Genomic DNA, 24,748 nt, shown 5'->3' with positions numbered 1-24,748 from the left:
AGTACAATCAAACAAGTATAAACAATAATTAATTTCAAAACTTACACTATACTATCATTAAGTATATACACTATGCTACCATATTTCAAACCTTCTTTAACTGAAGTCTGGTCCGTTGTGGAGCATGTTTGAGCCAGTTTTTTATGGCCAGTTCGATTTCCACTGTGGTGGCATTAATAATTTTGGATTTAACTATTTCTAAAACAATATATAAAAAAAAAATGAAATAGTCAACTAAGTAAATGCAAAAAAATATCAGTTATTCTTAACCCTCCAATGCACATAACTGCCTTGAGGCAAAATTTATTCAAATTCATATTTGCTTTCACATGGGAAATTCTAATTTTATACCTATTGGAAAATGTCTGAAGGTTTGCTTGTCCCATGATATAAATGTCCTAAGCGTTGTATTAGTCACCAGAAAAAGCAGTCTGTCAATTTTATAGCAGAAATTTGCACTATTGCAACAAAAATTAATGCATTAGAGGGTTGAAGGTCATATTTTTGTATATACCTAAATATTACTTACGGACAATTATGCCTTTCAGTTTTAAATCACCAAAGGCAAACTTATTCCTTCCTTTAAAATTGTAGTGTGTTGCCAGATCATCAGTTAATAATGCTTTTAGTATTTTGTTTGTTTTGGTAACAATGCCTTCTCCACCCAATGAAGACAGGTAAGCAACCTATAATAAATTTGACAGATCTAAAGATACACTGAAAATACAAATATACTAAATTCGCTAATCTGAGACCCAACTGTCTAGTTATTTTAGTAACTTTTTATTTGGGAAGTTAGGTTGCTAGACGTGGCTGGAAATTACTACACAACCAAACGTAAGTGCTCATAGCCAATATTATTAATAGTACACAGAGATAAATGACATAAACCTTAGATCAACCAATAATTATTTATTTAAACCATTATAATGTATTGATAACAAATGAGAACATTATTTATTGTACAAAATAAAAATATTTTGAAGAAATAAATTTCACAAAATTTAATGAGTTTAGTAGGTATACACTCGCACTATTTCCAATAATTATTTTTTAATGAAAGATTAAGTTGATTTGAGCAGTTAATAGTGTAAGCAAAGAATATAGACATAATATAGGGCTACACATTCTTTGGTGTAAGGTAGGAATTTTTATGTTGTATGTTTCCTACTCTGAATATGTCAAAATGAATCTCAGCTGAGCGAATTCAGCATACATATTTTGTTTTTAGGCAATGAAAGTAAAATACTTACCAATAAGTTTGCTTTATTACTATCTGCAATGTCTTCTTCCAGCGACATAAATTCTTCTATGGTTTTAGCTGGCAATTTGTTGCTGAAACTCTCCGGAATTTGATGTTGAACATTTTTTTCTCTTAAAATTCCAAGAATCTGGCTGTTTTGCTCTCTAATTTTAATTGAAATAGTCATCAAAGCAGCTAAAAAATGTTTAGTTTAAAATAATTGTATTAACTCCTTGGCTGCGTTCAGAAACATTTATAAACTTACGTTAAGTGCGTTACAAGACATATATGTCCCATATACCAAATATGACACTTGTGTTATGACAGCCAACCGTTAACATAGTACAAGGCATATTTGTCCCATAACGCAGCCAAGGTGTTAAAATTTAAAAAAAAAACTTACCAATATCATGTCTTAAGTTTTGAATACTATCAGGAATGTTGCTGGTTGATAATTCAATATTTTGTTGTCCTTAAAACAAAAAACAAATACAGAAATGTGCATTTGCCATTGATGAATTACTTTATATAATTATTTTAATATACCTAATAATAAATCTAGGGTGCGCAGTAAAAAGATATGTCAAAAATGGTCAAAATATCACTTGTGCCGAAAAAGACTATAACGGACTATATCGTTACCTTGGATCAATAGAACAAGTCAATATGGCAATATAAAATAAATAAAATTATTTGACTGTAGATATGCGAATTAGTTATTGTTTTTTGCTTCTTCTGAAAAGTTGACGAAATTGACTTATGCTTGGTTTCATATTAAAGTTCAAGTGGACTTTAAATTTAAAGTTGACTTTAACAATGCAATTTTTATAGTTAAAGTCAACTTCAAATTTAAAGTTCGCTTAACCTTTATTATGAAATCGGGTGTTACACTTCTTTTACCGAGCACGCTAGAAATAATATTACCTATAATAATTTATAATCACTGATGAATAACCAAATATCCTAGCTACTTTGAGATTGCTTTATTATAAAACTATTATGAAATTTAAAAAATAACTTACCAACATCATATCTTGTGGTCCGAACAGTATCAAGGATGTTACTTGTTGATTCAATATTTTCTTGTCCTTAAAACAAAAAACAAATACAGAAATGTGAATTTGCCACTGATGAATTACTTTTATATAATAAATATTTATGGTCAAAATATTACTTGTGCCGAAAAAGACTATAAGGGACTATATTGTTATACCCTATTCCACGAACATACCCCGTTTTGGATTACTTCGAAAACGAATATTTTACTGTGCAAAATAAGAAGAACGAAAGTAAACTGCAAATTACATTGTTGTTTATTGGAATAATTATTAGCGCCATTTACTTTCGTACTTCTTATGTTGCACAATAAAATATTCGTTGTCGAAGTAATCCAAAACAGGCGTATGTTCGTGGAATGGCCCATACCTTGGATCAATAGAACAAGTCAATATGGCAATATAAAATAAATAAAATTATTTGACTGTAGATATGCGAATTAGTTATCATTTTTTGCTTCTCCTGAAAAGTTGACGAAATTGACTTATACCCGGTTTCATAATAAAGTTCACGTGGACTTTAAATTTGAAGTTGACTTTAACAATGCAATTCTTATAGTTAAAGTCAACTTCAAATTTAAAGTTCACTTGAACTTTATTATGAAATCGGGCATTACACTTCTTTTACTGAGCATGCTAGAAATAATATTACCTATAATAATTTATAATCACTGATGAATAACCAAATATCCTAGCTGCTTTGAGATTGCTTTATTATAAAACTATTATGAAATTTAAAAAAATAACTTACCAACATCGTATCTTGTGCTCCGAACAGTATCAAGGATGTTGCTTGTTGATTCAAAATTTTCTTGTCCTTAAAACAAAAAACAAATACAGAAATGTGAATTTGCCACTGTATATAATAAATAATTTATAATCATTTTAATAAATATAATAATATATAATTTTTAATCACTGATGAATAGCCTGATAAAGTTGGTTCGCTAAACTCAGACACAACTGGCTGGTGATTTTAGTAAGTAATTTTGCCAATTTGGTAAAATTGGCAAAAAATAATTAGTAATAATAATGGTCAGTAATTTTGCTAATTTTGGCAAAATTGCCCAAAAACAAAAAAAAATACCTACCAAAATCACTAGCCAGTTGTGTCTGAGTTTAGCTAAATGACTATATCCTGGTTACTTTTACATTGCTTTATTACATATTATAAGTATTAGGTAATTCTAAAGCTGAAAAGCTATAGGAAAACAAGTATTTTGTGTATTATGTATTACATATTACATATTATGTATTACAATGTTACTTACTATTGTTAATTAATTCCTCAAAATTTATTTTCATCGAGGGCGAGGGCACATCGAGTTCATCTTCACTATCATACAGACGAGCGGGGGTAAGTAGTCTTTTGCGGGGACGTATGTCTTTCTCCACAGACCGTTTTAAAGGACGAGCCAGCTCTTCCTCATCCTCATCAGTGTCGCAAAAACGAACTGGGCGAAATCTTTTGCGAGAACGTTTAATCTCTTCCTCTGCAGCAGATTCTAAATTTGAATATTCTTCTGCTAGGGACTCTTTTTGAAGAGCTTTTTGAAGGTTATCTAAAAATAAATGCAAGCATTTTTTTACTAAAAACCATAACTCACACAGAAACGTGATGTTTGCCTAGGTTACATATGAATCTATTATAGGATTATAGTTTTACCTGTTTTATATAGGCATCTTTTTACTGGAAACAGTGACCACGTGCTGAGATTTACCGCTTCTTTCCTGCTTAGTGCGCGGTGAAATGAGAATTTCTCTTCGTATGGCGGCCAATAAACTTCATTTTTATCAGGGGTTAACCATTCTTCTAAGACGGTACCGACACTACCGTCTTCAAACTCTACAATCATGTATTTTTCCATATTTACAAAATAAATGAAGACAGAAAACCACAAAGATCGTTAAAATAACTGTTGATGCTGATGCTTCAAATAAATTTTATGAACAAAACAAAAACAAAACACAAAACTTTACAGCCAACGCCCACGCTCCCGCGCTGTCTTCTGTCTTGTCCACAGATCACCTACCTCCTAAGAGAGTTAAGTGATCTGTGGTCTTGTCATAGAGATTTTCATTGTTGCCATCTACAGCTATCAGTCATAGGCCATTATAGTTACTACAATACTGCCACCTACAAATCTTTTTCAATAATCCATACAGTCATGATGAACGTAGAATGTACGTATCTAATACATTATAATACTTACGTAATTAACGATAACGTATATAAAACGTTTAAAGAACGTGATATAAAAAGACGTCGCTGAAGCGACCAAAAAATAACGTCTAGTTGACGTTATATGACGTCATCTGGTTGCGTGGGTATCTAGGGCCGGTTGTTCGAACGCTAATCAAAAATGATCATTATCAAATATTTAATTACTGTCACAACTGTCAATGTCAACTTTGATTGGGTTGCTGAAAACGTAATTATTGATTACAATTATGAAATTAGTTAATCAATTATGTTAATAATTGTTATGTTAAGGGCCGGTTGTTCGAACGCTAATCAACAATGATCACTATCAAATATTTAATTACTGTCACCAAAACTGTCAAAGTCAACTTTTATTGGGTTGCTGAAAACATAATTGCTTATAATTATGAGATTAGTTAATCAATTAACATAACAATTATTAACATAATTGATTTAGTAATTTCATAATTGTAATCAATTATGTTTTCAGCAACCCAAACAACAGTAATTAAATATTTGATAATGATCATTGTTGATTAGCGTTCGAACAACCGGCCCTAATTGAAACTAATCTCATAATTATAATCAATTATGTTTTCAGTAACCCAACCAAAGTTGACATTGACAGTTGTGACAGTAATTAAATATTTGATAGTGATCATTGTTGATTAGCGTTCGAACAACCGGCCCTTACTGTGTCAAAACTGAAACAACATATGTATAAACTAATTAATCATTTATTAACAAATTAAACAATTAAGTCACAATTTAATAACAAACTTCAGTTTAAACCATTTAAGTTGTATAATAGTTATATAATATAATATATAACCCAGCATACAAACACAGCATAGGTATAGTCCTTTTCATGACCATTTTTCAGTGCGTAACAGTTTTTCGATTTCTCTCTAACGCATTAAATTGTATGTGACAGAAAAAAACGCACGTCGTTGATTACAGACATTTATAACATTTATTCTAGTTATTCTAGTTGTCGATAGATGGCGCCATAATCAAAAAAGAATTATTTATTAAATAAAATAATAATATTATCAATATAATCTGTACAATTTATAAGACTATACAAATCAAAGAAAATACCATTTTATAAATGCAATAGACACAATTGATTTGTTTTTATTCTAAATTGAAAATAAAATGTGATAACTGTCAGATTTAGCTAAAATGTCATGTAGAATAAATGTCATAAATGTGTATTATCACGGACTTACCTTTTTTTCTATAATTTGTGACGCACTGAAAAATGGTCATGAAAAGGAGAATATCAGTGATAACCCATATTGCGCCTGTGGTGGAATTGGAGATCTACAGCACCTCATATTGGAGTGTGGGCAGTACAGACAAAATATTAAAATAATGTATGAAGAGTTAGTTGATCTAAATTGCCCTTTAAGCTATTAATTTAAATGAAATTATTTTTTCAAATAATCAGCAGACGTTAAAATGTCTTTACAAATATGTAACGTCCTGTAAATTTAAATTTTAAATAGGCTTAGGTAATAAAATTAAAAATAATTGTAAACATATCACACAAAATGGAAAAATGTATCCATGAATATTATAAAAGGGGTGATACACACGCGAGTAAGTACGCGTACTTATTGCTCGACGACCTTTTTCGCGCGTGTATCACAGCAAGTACGCGTACTTTAAGTCCGCCGAGTAAGTACGCCGTCGATCCAACAAGTTTGAAATCTTACTCGTGACCCGTACGTGTATCATTGCCACGAGCCGCGAGCCTCGAGCCATCATGTTATTGCGTTTAAAGTTACACTTATATTTTCACTAATTAAGCAAATTCCCTAGAAATAATTCAATCGTTTATTGTTGAAAGCAGACAAGTTACATTTTATAAGTTTTGAGAAAACCGTAAAACACTATTTTAAGCTATACTAAATTATTTTTGATTAGTTGTTTTTGAGTAAACCTAATTATTTATAGGCTGTTTTATCCTCCTGATGAAAATATTACCCTCTTATCTATGATATTTTGTTTGTTGCCCACACCTTTCGATTTCGTCTTTTTTTATTAGTATTAGAAATATATAATACGATAGGATACGATACGAAGTATATAATACGATAAAATTCCTAAGTAGCACAAACGACCGACGACGAACGCGATCTTTAAAATCGCGTACTTTAAGTCTGCCGTGTATCACCGACGGCGAGCCGAGTAAGTCCGCGATCTTTAAACACGCGTACTTAAAGTTTGCGTGTGTATCACACGCTTAACACACTGCAAATTTAGATTATAAGTAGGCTTAGATAATTAAATTAATTGTTATTGTAATACCATACAAAAACAAATAGTCTGGCTACGCCCGGTTTCATAATCAGTTAAAGTGGACATTAAGTTTTAGGTTGGTACCCTTGTCAATGCAATTCATATGGGTAAATGTCAACGTTAAAGTGGACTTTAGTTAATGTTCACTTTAAGTTGATTATGAAACCGGGCGTAATTGGCTAAGCCAAAGCCATTATAAAAAAAAAGTTATGTAATATATATAATTATTATATTTATACCACACACTTTAAAGGTACGATTCCGACAACAACTGCAGATGGCAGTTACAGTTGTCACCATGACAGACGTCATTATTTTGCACTATTAATTTGCATAATTATTAGCAACTGACGTTCTGCCGGACAGCAGTTGCAGTCAGATGTCGGACAGTTGCAGTTAGATGTCGGAATCAGTCTCGTACAAATAAATAGTGCAAAGTAGTAACGTCCGTAATGCTGACAACTGCAACTGATGTTTGCAGTTGCCGTCTGCAGTCGTTGTCAGAATCGTACCTTTAGTCAGAAATGAATACATACAAATAAGACCCAATATATTGAATTTCAATGAAAACTATCTGCTTTATATTTATGAATTTTAAGGAAAACGATTGAATGATAAAAAATAGGACAAAACTATAATAGTCTGTGTTCTCACATATATTTTCATACTCTTATAATCCTCAAATTGATTCCAAATAATTATTACATATTTTTGCATACAAAACGATCTACAGACACCTGAAATAGTATATTAAGTATGGAGAACGGTAAGGGTTTTATACCGATCGAAGACAATTGTTTGGAGGAGGAGCGGAGCGACGACTCCAATTATTGTCTGAGATCGGTTACCCTTAACGTTCGACATGCTTATAACGTTTTTTGCACGATTGATACCATTATAAATTATAAAATTAAACATTTTCGTCATATTGACTAGTTTCATTCATTTTATCAAGATAGATACTTTGGTTGTTAGGTAGTAACTAGGGTGCATAACAACAATGGAGAATTGAGTTTTTATTTAGTTGTCAATAATTTTAAGTACAATTTTGATTATTATAAATTAAAATATGAGCGAAAGTGAATTTGAAGAAATTGAACGGGCTTGGGAAGAAGGGTGTTCCGCAATTATTCCCGAAAAATCCAAAATCCGTTATCAAAATACCTACCAAAGTTTTAAAAAATGGTGCGAAGGCAAGAATTTAAGAATCGAAGAAAAGACTCTATTGGCATATTTCGTTCAAAGACATATGCAGTTGAAAGCTCCTAGAAGCCTCTGGGCAGAATATTCAATGATTAAATCCACCGTAGAAGGTTAGACGTAGTGTCAATCCAAAATTCGACATAAGGCTATTAAAAGACCAAAACACAGAACAGAGTGTAAAACGGTATATACAGAACAACTTGAATACCGTTATTCAATCGGATGTAATGGACCAGGAGATAGAAAAGTTGCATACAGTTTCACAAGACATACGTGAGAAATTCCTCAAACCACCAAAAATAAAGAAGAAATCGTGGATGACAAACGAGATTTTAGATATGATGGAAGAGAGGCGAAAGTCCAAAGATCAGGACATGTCATTATACAAAAGAATAGATAAAGATATCAAAAAAGCAATTAGAATAGCTAAGGATACACGACTAAGAGAACAGTGTGCAGAAATCCAGCAATTGCAACATAAACACGATTCATTCAATATGCACAAAAAAGTTAAAGAAGCTGCAGGCTTATACAAACCTAGAAGAGTTGGGTGTTTGGCAGATAACCAAGGCAAACCACTGTTAAGTGTGGAAGAAAAACTAGACACGTGGAAGAAATATGTGGAAGTAACTTTTGCAGATGAAAGGCAGAATACCATTGAAGACATTGAATGCCAAACAGGACCCCCGATTACCATTGAAGAAGTCACGTCAGCTATTAAAACAACTAAAGATGGTAAAGCTGTAGGGCCTGACCAGTTTTATGTAGAATTCCTAAAACTTATGGATGAACAAGGAATAAAATGGATAACAACCGTATTCAACAAAATATACGTAACTGGAAAAATACCCCAAAGCTGGTTAAAGTCGACCTTCGTAACTTTACCCAAAAAAGTAAATGCCAAAACATGTGAAGACTACAGAACAATTAGCCTAATGAGCCACTTACTCAAAACGTTTCTGAAGGTGATACATGGCAGAATATATAAAAAATGCGAACAACAGATATCATGGACGCAGTTTGGATTCCGCGATGCCTTAGGCACCCGAGAGGCTCTATTCGCTGTCCAAGTGCTTATGCAAAGATGCAGGGATGTTGACTGTGAAGTGTATATTTGTTTTATCGACTACAAAAAGGCGTTTGATAGAGTAAAACATGATAAACTCATAAACATCTTGAAAGAAGCGGGAGTAGATGATAGAGACTTGAGAATCATATATAATTTGTATTACAACCAAACTGCCAATATTAAAGTGGAAGACCAATTAACAGAGGCAGTCTCCATAGATAGAGGAGTGAGGCAAGGATGCATCCTGTCCCCGGTGCTGTTTAATATATACTCTGAATGTATCTTCGAGCAAGCGCTGGGAGAACTACAGGAAGGCGTATTAGTCAACGGAGTGCGTCTGAACAACATTAGATATGCCGACGACGCTGTAGTTTTTGCAGACAGTCTAGATGGTTTGCAAAGAATAATGTCGCGCATATCAGATATAAGTAGAGAATACGGACTTGATCTCAATACGAAAAAAACAAAGTATATGGTAGTCAGTAAGCGCGAAATATTAAATACACAGCTTTTGGTTAACCAACAACTAATTGACAGGGTCGACAGCTACGCATACCTTGGTACCAACATAAACAGCCAGTGGGACCACTCAAGTGAAATAAAACAACGCATAGGAAAAGCGAGATCAGCGTTCATAATGATGAAGTCTCTTTTCAGAAGCCACGATTTACCTCTTGCTACCAAAATCTCTATCATCAGATGCTATGTATTTTCTACGTTATTATACGGAGTAGAGGCCTGGACACTTTCCGAGGCTTCTTTGAGAAAACTCGAGGCATTTGAGATGTGGTGTTACAGGCGCATTTTGAGAATTTCGTGGGTGGATCGTGTGACTAATATTGAGGTTCTACGTAGAATAGGCAAGGAATGCGAGATTATTAACATAATCAAAGAGCGCAAACTAGAATATCTTGGCCATGTTATGAGGAATGAACAGAGATATGGCTTGTTGCAACTCATTCTTCAAGGCAAGGTATTTGGAAAGAGAGGACCAGGGAGAAGAAGAATATCTTGGCTTCAAAACCTGAGAAAGTGGTTTAATACATCGACAACCGGACTATTCAGAATAGCAGCAAGCAAAGTTAGGATAGCCATGCTGGTCGCCAACATCCGGAACGGATAGGCACCTTAAGAAGAAGAAGAAATCCACCGTCTTTCTTTATGATGGCATTGATATTTCCAAGTTTTCAACTTTGATCGCGTATTTGAAGAGAAAAAATGTTGGATACTACTAATGTATGCGATTCTGCAGGAGTTTCTCTTAGAAGTGAAACCACAGCCCAAACAAGTGGGATTTCATTAAATAATTTAACAAATTGTACCATAAGTTTCAATATTAATAAATAATTCGTTAGTTTTCTTTATTCTTTCAAAAAATAGATTAAAATTAAGAGATGTTTTAACTCGACGGTAGGTAATTTACTTACAGTCGAGTTGGAGTACTTACCGTCGAGTTGGATTACCTACCGTCCAGTTGCTAGGAAATGTCACCTACTGACGTAAAATCTGTCACGGTAAACAGTCAAAAAATGATTAATCGTGCAAAAAATATATTTTTTGATTAAGGAACTGCAATGACCAAATTAAAATGATAAAAACAATTTACATGTGATATCTGATAATACACACTTAAAAGACTAATACATAAATTCTCATGATGAAGCTATCTCCAAACCATGTACATAGCTGTAACATCTGTACATGCATTGGGTTCTTCGTCTTCTGTCTTGCTGTGGGCATACTCAGCTGCAATATGGCTGCAAACTTCACTATTACCGGCCATACACATACAATGTGAATTTGCTATGCCATTGGAACAGGCTATCACCCCAAGCCTCTAGTGGTTTAGTGTTAGCTTTTTGTGAATGCTTCACCTAAAATAATATTTTATCTTTGTGGGAATGCTTCAACTATAAAAATTTATTTTTATTTGAGTATTTGCGTTCTTTACAATGATTGAGAATATTTTAAAATCAGACATTCATATAATATAAATTTAGGACAAACAATCATGACTGTTAATTATTCTCTTTTCTATCATAGCAATTACATTTCGTCGACCTAATCTGTAAACTGCGTAACTCCATTTATCCAAATTTTCAAAAAACTAAAAAAATCACAAAAAACTATTTCTCTAAATATGCCTAGTGTGAATACTACATATCTCCCATTTTAAAAGATAGGATGCTAAAATGGAATATTTTCTAGATACACACACTAACATTTGTATATTGTTTAATGAGTACAGTCGAAAAATACTCATGAACGAACATATAAAACACACTGTATTTTCCTGTCACCGTGTCACACAAAAAATTGGCCAGCGAAATTACATGTAATAATTATTGTTCCATGTACTTGCACTGGACAATTTCCTTTGTGATACGGTGACAGGAAAATACAGCGTGTTTTATATGTTCGTTCATGGGTATTCTTTTATTTTTCCGACTGTATTTAATATTATTTACCACCAATTTTTTCTTGAAAATATCTCTTTCTAAACAGTGAGGTCAGTCGTGTGGTATGAGAAACTGAGGAGTTACATATTTCCGTACTAAATTTGCCACAAGGGAGATACGGTGTATACGAAGATGTCACTATTTACTCTACTGGTAAAAATATGCATGTGCATCATTTTTTTAACGAGTAGGGATTTTTTCAAATAAATGGCAGTAATAACTCATTTTCAGAGAAATATGGAGTTTACAAATTAGGACGACAATACAGTCGGAAAAATGAAAGAATACCCATGAACGATCACATCAGTCACATATTATTCAGATTATTAATAATCTATCTCTCTCGTTTGTGATTATCTGATTGATGTGATCGTTTCATGGGTATTCTTTCATTGGTAAAAATTTACTCTAAGGGTAGACCTTGAAAATGCCAATTTTTTTATGGACTTAGCCTGAAAAGTGGAAAAAAGCAGACATTTTACTGTTTTCTTTGGGGGAAACTGGTAAAAGTGCCCAAAAATCAAGAAATATTTGAAAAAAATCAAAAAATGTAATAGTAGCCAAAAAAAATTTACGTGAAAAGGATACAAAAGTATATAGAATGTCTTAATAAAATATAAGTAATTGAAACATAATACATATAACTGATTTTTACAATCAAATTATGAAAAAATACGTAATATTGGTTAAAATAATATTTTTTTTGTCATATTTCAAAACAATATGGCGGACAGGCGCCGAGAGGTCAAATTTGACAGTGTTGCCAGTTTTAACCTTTTAAAGATTTAAAAATTTAATAAAAATTACTTACAAAACAGCTATAGATCGATGCAATTTGAGAGTCCAAAGCCAAATTCGTGGCTTTAAATGTAATAAAAGTTGCCACCAACATATTTATTTCCTCTGCCTGCAGTTTACTAGCTTCGAAAGAGGCCTTTTCTTTGTGAATATAGGTATTAAAGCCACACCTTAATTGTACTTAAATTTACTTTTGTAACACCTACACACCATTTAGTCTCACTTCACCTTTATTTAATGATAAACTGGGCAGATTGCAATTGGGCGCAGGCGGTCTGAAAGGAGGAAGGCCTAACCCTTCGGTCCAAACCTAACTTACGGGTATTATATTGAGAGAACCGCAGGAGGTATTTGACCGCTGAGCGCAATCACAACCCACCCGATAAACTAACTTCACTTTCACAAATTTGTATATGATGCAACAGACAACGCCCAAATCCAGGGCGCAGCACAAACAACCGACCTAACAAACTAAAAACTAACAATAAACTGTTTAAAAAATGCGTCAATGCATGCATCTACCAATTTTTCAAAAACAGTTGCCAAATTTAGAGGTTTGCATAAATATTCCAAATCAATGGTACGCTTAAATGGACAAAAATCGATGTTTTCATGTGAAATTATCTTTTGTCATTCACATGGCAACATGGTTTCCCGAAATCAGTGACAGTACATAACCATGAAATACATAAAATTTCATTCCAACCTTGAAAGTGTATTCTGGGAATCCCACAGAATTTATTTATTAAAATATAATCATAAATCACTATAATATTAATAAACTTGATGTAATCTAACCTAACGTAACGAAACCTAACCAGAACTAACCTGACCCTTGTAATAAAGCAGTCATTTTGTGTTAAAAATGCGTCAGAATAAGTAAAATGACATATTTAAGAATTGAAAAATTGTAATTTTCATAAGAAAACATATTTTATATAATTATGGCAACACTGTTAGGATTCTCCTTCTTCTTCTTCTTCTTCTTCCTTTTTTTATGGGTTTCGATTATGCAATACGCTATCATTTACCCAGTACATGTATGTAGGTTATGCGAGTCTTGCTCGAAACAATATGCACAACCTACGTTTTTATCCTTACAAATAATATATATAACTTTTCTTCAAATATCCATTATTCCATTTAACTAAGAACAAACACATTAGCAATCATGCTCGAAAATAATTCTTCCTTAATAAAGCTAAACTGCCACAACGGTACTACAATAACTATAACAGACAACACTAAGCTACTTCACTTTCACGAATTATAACTAAAAATTAACTTTCCTTTAGGGATTATTTAGATAACTTCAAATAAATTTTTCATTCTACATAAAACATCCTTCGGCGGCCATTGCCGCCGAAGCCCCCCTAGAGTTTTCGGATTCTCCTTCTTGCGTTTATAAAACGGTTGTCATTCCTGTCGTTTCTTGTTGTTTCATGGTATATAATGGCGGAAAATGGCGGCGATTTTTAAAAATAAGACATATTTTAAATTGCAATTACATGAAAAGTAACGCCCGCCCCCAATAAAAAATTATTGTACAATTATCAGTAAGTGAAACAGAATTCATTGGTATAAATTTCATATCCGTAATCCGTCTACCCATTCAGTAAACTAGAACCGTAATTTTCGACTGTATGTCTGGTTTCATACAGATATATAAACGTAAATAAATCTAATATTTAAAACCAATTTATCCAAAAGACACTAATACTGTTATCCATATATTTCTTAATGGTGAATAAATAAAACAAAGGCATACCTTTCCAACAATAATATAGAAATCATTAACAATTATTTTTACTCAAACTTTCACAACAAATCCAGTTGTAAAGGCTCTTATGTGCCTGAAGGCTTTTGTATGCTTCCATCTGCTGTTTAAGGTAGTGTAACTGTGAGACTCCACCAGATATGTATAAATATCTATAATATCATTATAATAGTAATTTTTGGAATATCTAAATGTCCAATTATTTTCAGCTTCAATGAATATCTAAAACAATAAAAGAAATGTTATTGCTTGCAAAATTCATCATTATTGATAAATATTAGGGAAAAATGAACAGTAAATAAAAATTGTTTCGCCTACCTTTCTCACTTTCTCCAACATCTGGAGGTTCCAATAATAATTTCATTAAATAATCACTTTGCATTGTGGTAAATTTATTAAGTTCACAAATGACAAACAAAAGTGTGAAACGATGATACAAAAATACAAACACAAACTCAAACATAACAACATAACCTTTGTTTTGTAACTTTTGACGCTTTGAGGGAATCCATCGACCTGTCAAAGTTAAATCACGTGATCTTTGGTTGGCACACAAAACCGTTCTTAACCTAAACTCAATGTAATTTTTGATTTTTCGTATTTGTTTTTCGTCGTGATTTTTTAGCTAATTTAGTATTAAAAGACATTCATTAGATTAATTAGTTTATAAACTTTACGTTTTTGGTGATTTTGAGTGCTGACAACATGCCTGTGACTTGTATAGTAGTGAACTGTGGAAGTCCAACTGATCAGAATAATGTTAATTTTAATTTGTTTTTTGTCGTGATTTTGAGCTTAATATAGTATTTAAAGACATTCATTGGATTAATTATTTTATAAACTTTACGTTTTTGGTGATTTTGAGTGCTGACAACATGCCTGTGACTTGTATAGTAGTGAACTGTGGAAGTCCAACTGATCAGAATAATGTTAATTTTAATTTGTTTTTTATCGTGATTTTGAGCTTAATATAGTATTTAAAGACATTCATTAGATTGATTATTTTATAAACTTTTCGTTTTTGGTGATTTTAAGTGCTGAAAATGGCTAATTGGCTATGTCAAAGCCATTAATAAAAAAAAAGTGCTGAAAACATGCCTGTAACTTGTATAGTAGTGAACTGTGAAAGTCGAGCTTATCGGATAATGTTAATTTTTTTCGTGTTCCCTCTATAGGGCTTTTCATTCACAGTCATTTGTTTTGAGCTTCTGTCATATGTCCTATAATCTGTGTATAGTAATATTATACACGAATTATACAACATCTAACGGAAGCTCGAAACAAATGACAATCAATGAAAAGCCCTATTAGAAACTCATTTATGTTTCCTCGCCTAACTAAATTATCAAAAAACAGGACGCACTCATGCTAGGAATTATGGTTTTTATTAATATTATTACAATTATTTATATGTGACACTAACGTAACTAGTGACATTAATTTTAGGCCAATGTGACAAACTTTATTAATACTAAATTTTAACATTTATCCCCTATTTTGTTAAAACAATATTATTTTGTTTTTCATTCTATTCAAAATAAATGCAGTTTTGACAGGGAATTTGTTTTGTTATTTATTTATTCCATATAGACCTGGATCCCGCGTACCAAAAAAAAGTTGATTAATAGCAAGCTGAAAATTTATTAATAGCTTAACAGTGTCTAGTCCGACAAACTTTGATATATGGGAACACTAGAAGTTTTAACTGTAGAACAGGTTAAAAATTTGGAACGTCAAACTACGAAAATGTTTATGTAATTTGTCAGATAAAACTTCCAATTGATTTGCTACCAATTCATTAAACTCTCATGCAAAAACCAGACTGGTGAAAAAATCACCAACTGGGCATTTTAATGAGTAGAACACGAAGACCATGTCAAACTACAGGAATCATGTTGGTTAGTAATAGCAGTCTGATTTTTGCATGAGAATTTAATGAAAGGGTAACAGATCAATTGGATGTTCTGTCCGACAAAATTTATGGGATGTTTTCGTAATCTGATGTTCCAAATCTGAGTTTCCAAACTGTTTCACAATTAAAACTACCCCTTTTCCAGTGTCACAATACATCAAAGTTTGTCCAACTGGACACCGTTAAACTATTAACAAATTTTCAGCTTGCTATTAATCAATTTTTTTGGTACACAGGATCCAGACCTAATAGGTTTGTTCGTAGTACGACACAAACGATTAGCAACTGCTGCCAACCATCAGATGCATGAGCAGTTAACAGTTAGCGTTGTGCAGTTAATAGTTAGCATTCATAGACTACGAATGCGCATGTGTCTGATGGTTGGCAAGAGTTGCTGATCGTTCTACGAACAAACCTATCAGTAAGCACAATTTGTGATATCCATGGGTAGTTACTAACAGAAAGAGGCAGGATTCGATTTTTAAAACATTTATTTTAGAGTCAAAACATAGTCGTACCTTAAACGATAAATGTATATTATCATTACAAGTTGATACTAATTACAAAAATAAATACACATCTAAAAGACCAATACATAATTGAATGGTGGGCTACAACAATGTTGTAAGCGACAGAATTAAGATTATGCAGGAGATGGAAAAAACTTATTGACAAGTCATTTATGACAATACGGATACCAATATTGCGGTACGAAAAACTCGGGGAAGGTAAAATGTTTTTAGCCTGATTGAAAGATGCTCGCATTGGTCATTGGATATACAATAATATTGCATTAAAACCTCACTTTGACCCAATCTGTCGCTTACAATGTTGTTGTAGCCCACCATTCAATTACTCATGATGAAGAAGTACATTATAATTAAAAATGAATAACCATTTTCATATCGCTGCAACACAATGCCAAAGACTTCTTATATTACAGTTCGTTTAGTGAGCGCAACAAGCACTCTGACCGAACAGTTTCAAAACTCATTAGTTTTTCATCAGAGAATGCATATGTTGCTATCTCCAAACCATGTAGCTGTAACATATGTACATGCATTGGGTTCTTCTTCGTCTGTCTTGCTCTGGGCATACTCAGCTAAAAATAGGATTGCTGCAATATGGCTGCAGACTTCACTATTACCGGCCATACGCATACAATGTGCATTTGCTATGTCATCAGAACTGGCTATCACCCCACCCAAGCATTTAGTCGTTTAGCATTAGCTTTTTGGAAATGCTTCACCTAAAAAAAATATTTTATTTTTTTTGGAAATTCTTCAACTACAAAAATTTATTTTTATTAGAGTATTTGCGTTCTTTACAATGATTGAGAATACTTTATTTAAAATCAGACATTCATATAATATAATTTTAGAACAATCATGACAGTAATTCAAATAGATGGCAGTAATAAATCATTTTCAGAGAATTATGGAGTTCGCAGTTTACAGATTAGGACGACAATATGTCTGGTTTCATACAGATATATAAACGTAAATAAATCTAATATTTAGAACTAATTTATCCAAAAGACACTAATACTGTTATCCATATATTTCTTAATGGTGAATAAATAAAATAAAGGCATACCTTTCCAACAATAATATGGAAATCAGGAAATCATTAACAATTTTTACTCCATTCAAAACAAATCCAGCTGTAAAATATTTATGTGCCTGAAGGCTTTTGTATGCTTTCATCTGCTGCTTAGAGTAGAAACTGTGAGACTCCACCAGATCTGTATAAATACATATCTATAATAGTAACTTGATGGACTGCACTTTACTGTAAAATCCAATTCTGACTGAATTCCGTATGGATCTAAATCCCCAATTATTTTCAGCTTCAATAAATATCTAAAACAATAAAAGAAATAATGTTATTGCTTGCAAAATTCATCATTATTGATAAATATCGGGGCAAAATGAACAGTAAATAAACATTGTTTCGCCTACCTTTCTCGCAACATCTGGAGTTTCCAATAATAATTTCCTTCCTTAAATAATCAGTTCGCATTGTGGTAAAGTTTATAAAGTTCACAAAAACAGGAAACGAAATCCAAATGAATCCAAAATACGACGATAAACAATGAAAAATCATTGAAAAATAGACACAAACATAACCTCTTCTTTAGTTTGTGTGCCAACCAGAGGTCACGTGGTTTGGATTGCCTATTTGACAAGTAAGCTCCTCCGAATTTCGTGACGTCAGACTTAGGCTGTCTGAAATGAAAACGTGTTTTTAAAGGTATTGTAACGTCATTAATCTTACGTATTTAAAATCACCTACAAAAGATGTTTACACGACGTAATGTTCAAACACGTGTATATATTCAATCAAACACTGACGTTTCCTCGACGTTATTGACGTCACTTGGTTGCCTGGGATGATAGTGTGGTACTAGAGCCGCACAACACTTCTCACGTTTTCATGTATGTATCGATGTAGTATTGGTAGATCCATCAAAATAAGCAGGCTGTGGTAGCTAGGCCACATAGCGAGAACGAACGAGATGGAGCCGTCCAAGCACATTTATAATGAAAGACTGGATACGACAGGATAGTTAACATGACATCTGATGTACGTAACCGACATCAGCGAAATCTTAACGTACAAATAGTCGAAGATGACATAAACCCGATTTTTCCATAGAAGATTGTACTTAATTAATATTTCGCGTTTACTTACTACCATGTGTCCATGTATGTACTTTGTTTTTTTTAGTAATGAGATCAAGTCTCTACTCATATCTGATATGCGGGTCATTATTATTTGCAATCCATCTAGGCTATTTGCAAAAGCTACTGTTTCGTCGGCATATTTAGTGGCACTCTATTCTGCATGCGTTAAAACGTGAGATGCCTTGTGCTGCTCTAGCAGCATTTATTGTGGTTGTTCCTTAGCTTTCTGAAGGCGCTTCAGTAGCAGTGATGGAACATTTGTCTTAGGGGAGGGGGCGACTTTCAATAAAACATCAACCCCAAAATACATAAAATAGATAAACCCAAACTATATAAAAGACATAGATAATAACATGTGCAATAGGTTAATTTAACTTAAATAATTTTCCCTTAATTAACCCTTACTTTTGCTAACTCTCGAGTTAATTGGATTGCATTTGTATGTCTGTAGTAAGTTTCATGTCAGCTAATAATATAGTTTTTATGTTTGAACAATTTATTATTTAATTCTGGACCGTGTTACGGGGGAACTCCCTATTCCCCCCTAGATCCGCCATTGCTCAGTAGTTTTCTAAAGATAAAATAGAACTGCAGCTATGCTGGTATTGGATAAGTGTGAACTATTCATAAAAACATGATAATTTTTATGTCAATCTAGCACCAGCACCACATTTTCTATCGCAGTTCTTCAGTTTTCTGAGGACTTTTTGGAGGTTTTCTGAAGACTAAAATACGATGCATGTATTTTTGACCACGAATCCATATGCAACACGAAAATATGCATGAAGAAAATGAGTGTCTTCTTTCAGTAATAGATATTTTCATTCACTTGACCGTGAATTAGTGCACTTAACGTAAACCGAGTACCTGAATTTAAAAACTTAAGAAGGCTGTAGCTCGAGAACAGTAGTTTTGAGACTTAGGTGCCATGGACTTTTTTAATCTACTAGCTGAGAACTATCATTGACCAACGTTTCGTTAAATTTGACCGGGATCACTTTTCCATAAGGAGTGTTGCGAGGTCATTTCAAAGCGATTCATTCAATTGTTTAAATTTTATTCAAATTTTTTATCCCAGATAGTTTTTTTGCAATAAAATAAGTCAGAAAGAAATAATGTTAGAACTATTCTAAAGGTGTCAAATGAAAGAGCATGAGCTAAACTTTCAAATTGGTTTAAAAAAAGGGACTAAAGAAAGAATGCATTTATTAGTAATAAATAATTATACAAAAGTATCGTCAATTTTTCCTTATAAACTTTTTATTTTTTATATAATAAAGTATGTATATTAATGTAGGATTGTAAATATTTTACCTTAATTTTTAAGACTCCTGTATATAATTTTTCTTAATTATTATTACGAAAACAAAATAAGAGTCTCACGCATCCGAACACATGTGCGGATCGGCTTGGGGATTTGGAATCGGAGTTATCTGAGACGCAAGATAAACATAAGTAGCTGCATTGACTAATTTTAATAGTTTTCGTTTATTGGAAACAGTCGGTACATACTTTAATCCAATTTTTATTGTTAATAGGGATTGAAATTTATTGCAGAATAATTTTAATAGTTTCGGATTTAAGCATGAAGAAGGAAAGAAAGGGGACGGTTTTGGTTAGTGTGGAAATGAATACAGGCACAGGTAGTCGATTTTAACATCAGAAACGCGACGGACGTGTTCTTTGGGATAATAGAAAAAGACGAATCAAGACGGGTATTATGACAAGCCGGTTATAATATTGATTAGACGCAAATTATCTATAAATACATTTCTTTTTGTAAGAATAAGAACACGTAAAATTTTAGTCGCAATTGCACAAACACTTTTGCATTTCGTCAATTTAATAGTATCTATAATTTAGTTATCTATTTTATTAATTAAAACTGTTAAACATCACACGGACTTTTATTACGATTGCCTTTAAGGGCACCCAAAGTCCGAAAATTTAACTTTTTAACTTTTTTGGGTTATGATTGAAAATTATTCTCTGAAATCTTCTCTTTCCAACGATATATAACACATTATAGTATAAAATATCCATGGTTACAAAACTATTTGTTTTCTGAACGTCTGCACTCAACTTACCGTGTACCGGTAGCTTTATAGCCTATTAGAGTGGTTTTATGTTTTTGCGATTTCCCGAATACTAGGTTTTTAACTTTTGATGTCAGATATCTTTGTTTCCTGAGATGATAAAAGGTCCAAATTTTTACAGTAACTGTAGATAGATAATATCTAGTCCCGCGTAAATTTTTATTGAAAAATGTACAAAAACAAGTAAAATAAAAAATAAAATCTAAACTTTTTTGGGTTTTTTTGTAAGAATATTTTAAAAATTTTTAAAATAAATGTTTCTTTCACTCTAACTTTACAAAAATCTACGCGGGACTAAACAATACATGTAGTTCCAAAATCAAACAAAAATTAGGTCTCTAATGCCCGGTTGCACCAACAGATCTTAAGCTTAAGTCGAGAATATCATAAGAATTAATATAATATAATTATAATATATTACAATAAGAATACCATAATATAATAATAGATATAATTGATAATAAGGTAAGAATCTAAAATTATGGTGCAACGTAAGTGATACTCAAGGAGACCCTATCTATAAGTAGAGCTTAGCTAAGCTGGAGCTTAAGATCTGTTGGTGCAACCAGGCATTAGTGCTTTGGTTATAGAGCTATATGACATAATGTTAACATTGTCGTTAAATGGGACTTTGGGTGCCCTTAACGAATCCTACATTTATTACAATTTTTCTCAATTATACATAACATTAATTGATAGTTGTGCACCTAAAACACGGTAAAAAATAGATTTTTTTGAAAAAAGTTAATAAAAAAATTAATAAGGAAAAATTTAGGATATTTTTGCATAAATATTTATTACTAATAAATGCACTTTTATTAAAATTTTTTAAACCAATTTGAAAGGTTAGCTCATGCTCTTTCATTTGACACCTTTAGAATAGTTAGTTCTAAGATTATTTTCTTCTGACCTATGTTATTGCAAAAAAGCTCTCTGGGATAAACAATTTGAATAAATATTATAAACAACTAATTGAATCCCTTTGAAATTTTTTTGACATATTAAGTCTACCAAAGAACCCTCATTCGACAAAAATTTCAAAGGTGTACACTAATATATACAATAGGTATTACGAAATTTTTTGCAATTTCGACCTATTTTCGCAATTATATTAACAATAAATGAATATATCAACCTTTATATTACGCCTTTTTAAAAGTTTTTCCATTCTCTCGAAGATATTTGTTCTAAAAAAAACAATAGTTTTACTGTTTTCCATTGATTAAAAAAAAGGAAAAAAGCGTCTTTTGACACTAAATTGTTTATAAATAAAATGGCTGTCAGATCCTACGCAGGAAATAGTTACAATTTCTTCTTATATTATAAACGATAATATAAGAAGATACGTTCCTGAATATTATAAACGATCAAGAAGAGACAATAAAATTTACAATGGAAAAGGAATACAATAACAGCCTACGTTTCCTCGATGTTTTGATCTCAAAGAAGGATACTGGATATGAGACTTAAGTGTATAGAAAACCAACACACACCAACAGATATCTCAATTACAAATCAAATCACAACATCAACGTTAAAAAGGGAATCATTAAATCCTTATATGATAGAGCCAAAATTACTTGTTCTAACGAAAATTCCTTTTTAGCAGAAAAACAATTGTTAACATCTGTTTTATTAAAAAATGATTATTCTTTATCGTTTATAAATAAGGAATTGTCAAGATTGGATCGAATGGAACAGAACAACTAAGAACGGGATCCTACAACATTCACAAGAAATAATGCGAGGAAAATATCAATACCATATATAAAAGGACTATCCGAGAAACTTAAAACAATAGGAAATAAGTTCAACATTTCAACAACATTCAAAACAACAAACACATTGAGATCTATTCTATCTAAAACTAAACCTAACAATGATCAAGAAAGAACAAAGAATTGCATTTATAAAATACCTTGTGAATGCGAACAATTTTATTTAGGTGAGACATCAAGACCATTAGACGTTAGAATAAGTGAACATCAGTCTGATATTAAAAATAGAGAATTTGATAGATCTCAAATATGTCAACACGCATGGGATAATGAACATAGAGTTCAGTGGAGAGATTCAAGTATAGTCCTGAAAGAATCAGATAGTAAAAAGAGGAAAATCAAAGAAGCGGCTCTAATTATGCTAAATGAAACCAATTATGTCGCAAATTCCTCGGTAGAATGCAGTAGGATGTGGTTACCCATACTGAAAGAGGAAGTCAATAGAAAGAAAATACCAAGATTAGTAAGTCAATAGTATCGAGCTAGTACATATTTTATACTTTAGTATTACTTATACAGGGTGTTTCTAAATTCATGTGACAAACTTCAGGAGGTGATTGCTCGTATGAAATTAATATGGGTTCTTCCTATAACAAAATTTCCTCAGCCCAACCCTTAAGGGTGATATCACCCATAAAAGGTGGTAACTAAAATTGAGTTTTTATTTTTTTTTTAAATTTCAGTAAAGCTAGAAACTAGAAATTCTGTAATTTTCGTGCACTCGCAAAGGACTAACCACGTGTATTTTTTCAATATTCCTGTTACATTATGCGGGGGTGAAATTAGCAACCCTTACTTTATTTCATATCAAAACTTTTTTTTCGAGACGAAGTTGTATGAAATAAAATTTAACTTAAAATCCTTGTTTTATTTAAAACTTTTTTTATTCTTAAATTTTTTTCCCAAAACCAATAGCTGCAGAGAAAAAAATAAACATCATAATTTATAATTTTTTTAATAAATTGAGTGGAAAACAGTAAAGATGTAAAATGTGATACGATTCATAATAAATGCTGGAAATGACCACCTCTACCTTAATGTTTTTAATTACAAAGTTTTAGAATAGTAAGCTGCTGTCACTTCGACATTTACCGTGTTTACTTAATGTTTATTCAAATTTTAGTAGACTGATGTCAAACACTGTTGTTGGTAGTTACCAATCGAAGTTTACTTGTAAGTTTGTAGGTTGTTATTTTTGCATTATCTGTGTATTGTTTATTTTATAACATGTATACAAACGCTGAAATGGCCGACATGCATTTTGTGTATGGTATGGCAAATGGTAATTGTCGACAAGCTAGACGTCTTTATGCTGAAAAATATCCGCAACGAATAACGCCTCATCATTCCGTATTTGCACGTATTCACAACCGCTTATCCGAAACTGGAATGTTAAAAAGAAATTCAAACAGTACTGGTCGTTTCCGGACAGTTAGAAATGTAATGGTAGAACAAGCAATTTTAGATGAAATTGATTTACACCCGGAAACAAGCACTAGAATAATTGCCAACACCTTAAATATCAGCCATTCATCTGTGTGGCGAGTTTTAAAAGAGCAGCAGTTATATCCTTACCACATCCAACGGGTTCAAGCTCTTTTACCTAGAGATTTTCCTCAGCGAGCTAGATTTTGTGAATGGTTAACACACGAAATGCGACAAAATCCTCAATTTTTAAATAATGTATTGTTTACGGACGAGGCACATTTTTCAAGAGTAGCTATCATAAATTTTCACAATAATCACGTATGGGCAGACGAGAATCCCAATGAGATTATAGAGCACCATTTTCAAAATGTTTTTTCAGTGAACGTATGGATTGGTATAGTAGGGGATAACTTAATTGGGCCACATTTTCTGGCTCAGCCATTAAATGGAATTTCTTACACCAGTTTTCTACAAAATGATCTCGCTGAACTACTTGAAGACATCGTACTGAATATCAGACAAAACATGTGGTTCATGCACGATGATGCTCCAGTACACTTCTGTCGGACTGCTAGGCAACATTTAGATGTAACATATCCCAACCGTTGGATTGGCCGAGGAGGGCCCCAACATTGGCCTCCTCGATCTCCAGAGTTAAATCCTTGTGATTTCTGTTTTTTGGGTTACCTTAGATCATTAGTCTACACGACACCCATAGTTGATATCAACGATT

At 32.3% G+C, this 24,748-nt stretch overlaps 2 protein-coding genes and 1 long non-coding RNA gene across 5 annotated transcripts in view; 1 reads left to right on the top strand and 2 right to left on the bottom strand.

Annotated features, from left to right (window-relative positions):
* The window catches only part of LOC114344885 (putative serine protease F56F10.1), a 112,942-nt gene that overhangs the window by 13,351 nt on the left and 74,843 nt on the right, over positions 1 to 24,748 (top strand). The window lies entirely within an intron of this gene.
* LOC114344889 (uncharacterized) lies at positions 15 to 4,284 on the bottom strand. Its single transcript, XM_028295714.2, has 8 exons — positions 3,965 to 4,284; positions 3,570 to 3,860; positions 3,050 to 3,115; positions 2,266 to 2,331; positions 1,647 to 1,715; positions 1,254 to 1,438; positions 530 to 686; positions 15 to 198 (listed from the first exon to the last, which is right to left on the bottom strand). Exons 1-8 carry the CDS (start codon positions 4,164 to 4,166, stop codon positions 86 to 88), a joined length of 1,149 nt encoding a protein of 382 aa, XP_028151515.2. The 5' UTR covers positions 4,167 to 4,284; the 3' UTR covers positions 15 to 85.
* On the bottom strand, positions 16,622 to 18,209 carry LOC114344884 (uncharacterized). Its single transcript, XR_007700016.1, has 3 exons — positions 17,988 to 18,209; positions 17,623 to 17,888; positions 16,622 to 17,275 (listed from the first exon to the last, which is right to left on the bottom strand). It is a non-coding gene; the product is annotated as an uncharacterized LOC114344884 (long non-coding RNA).

This window comes from Diabrotica virgifera, chromosome 8, assembly GCF_917563875.1.
Source record: "Diabrotica virgifera virgifera chromosome 8, PGI_DIABVI_V3a".
Classification (NCBI taxonomy): domain Eukaryota; kingdom Metazoa; phylum Arthropoda; class Insecta; order Coleoptera; family Chrysomelidae; genus Diabrotica; species Diabrotica virgifera.
The sequence above is the reverse complement of the archived record's forward strand: the minus strand, read 5'-3'. Positions and strand labels throughout refer to the sequence as shown.

What these genes read in the sequence shown, in the direction of transcription:
- LOC114344889 (XM_028295714.2), bottom strand. Translation starts at nt 4,166, where the DNA reads ATGGAAAAATACATGATTGTAGAGTTTGAAGACGGTAGTGTCGGTACC. An exon ending in GACCACAAGATATGATGTTG is followed by an intron (nt 1,716 to 2,265) that starts GTAAGTTATTTT and finishes TTTTGTTTTAAG; the next exon opens with GACAACAAAATATTGAATTA. An exon ending in AAACTTAAGACATGATATTG is followed by an intron (nt 1,439 to 1,646) that starts GTAAGTTTTTTT and finishes AACATTTTTTAG; the next exon opens with CTGCTTTGATGACTATTTCA.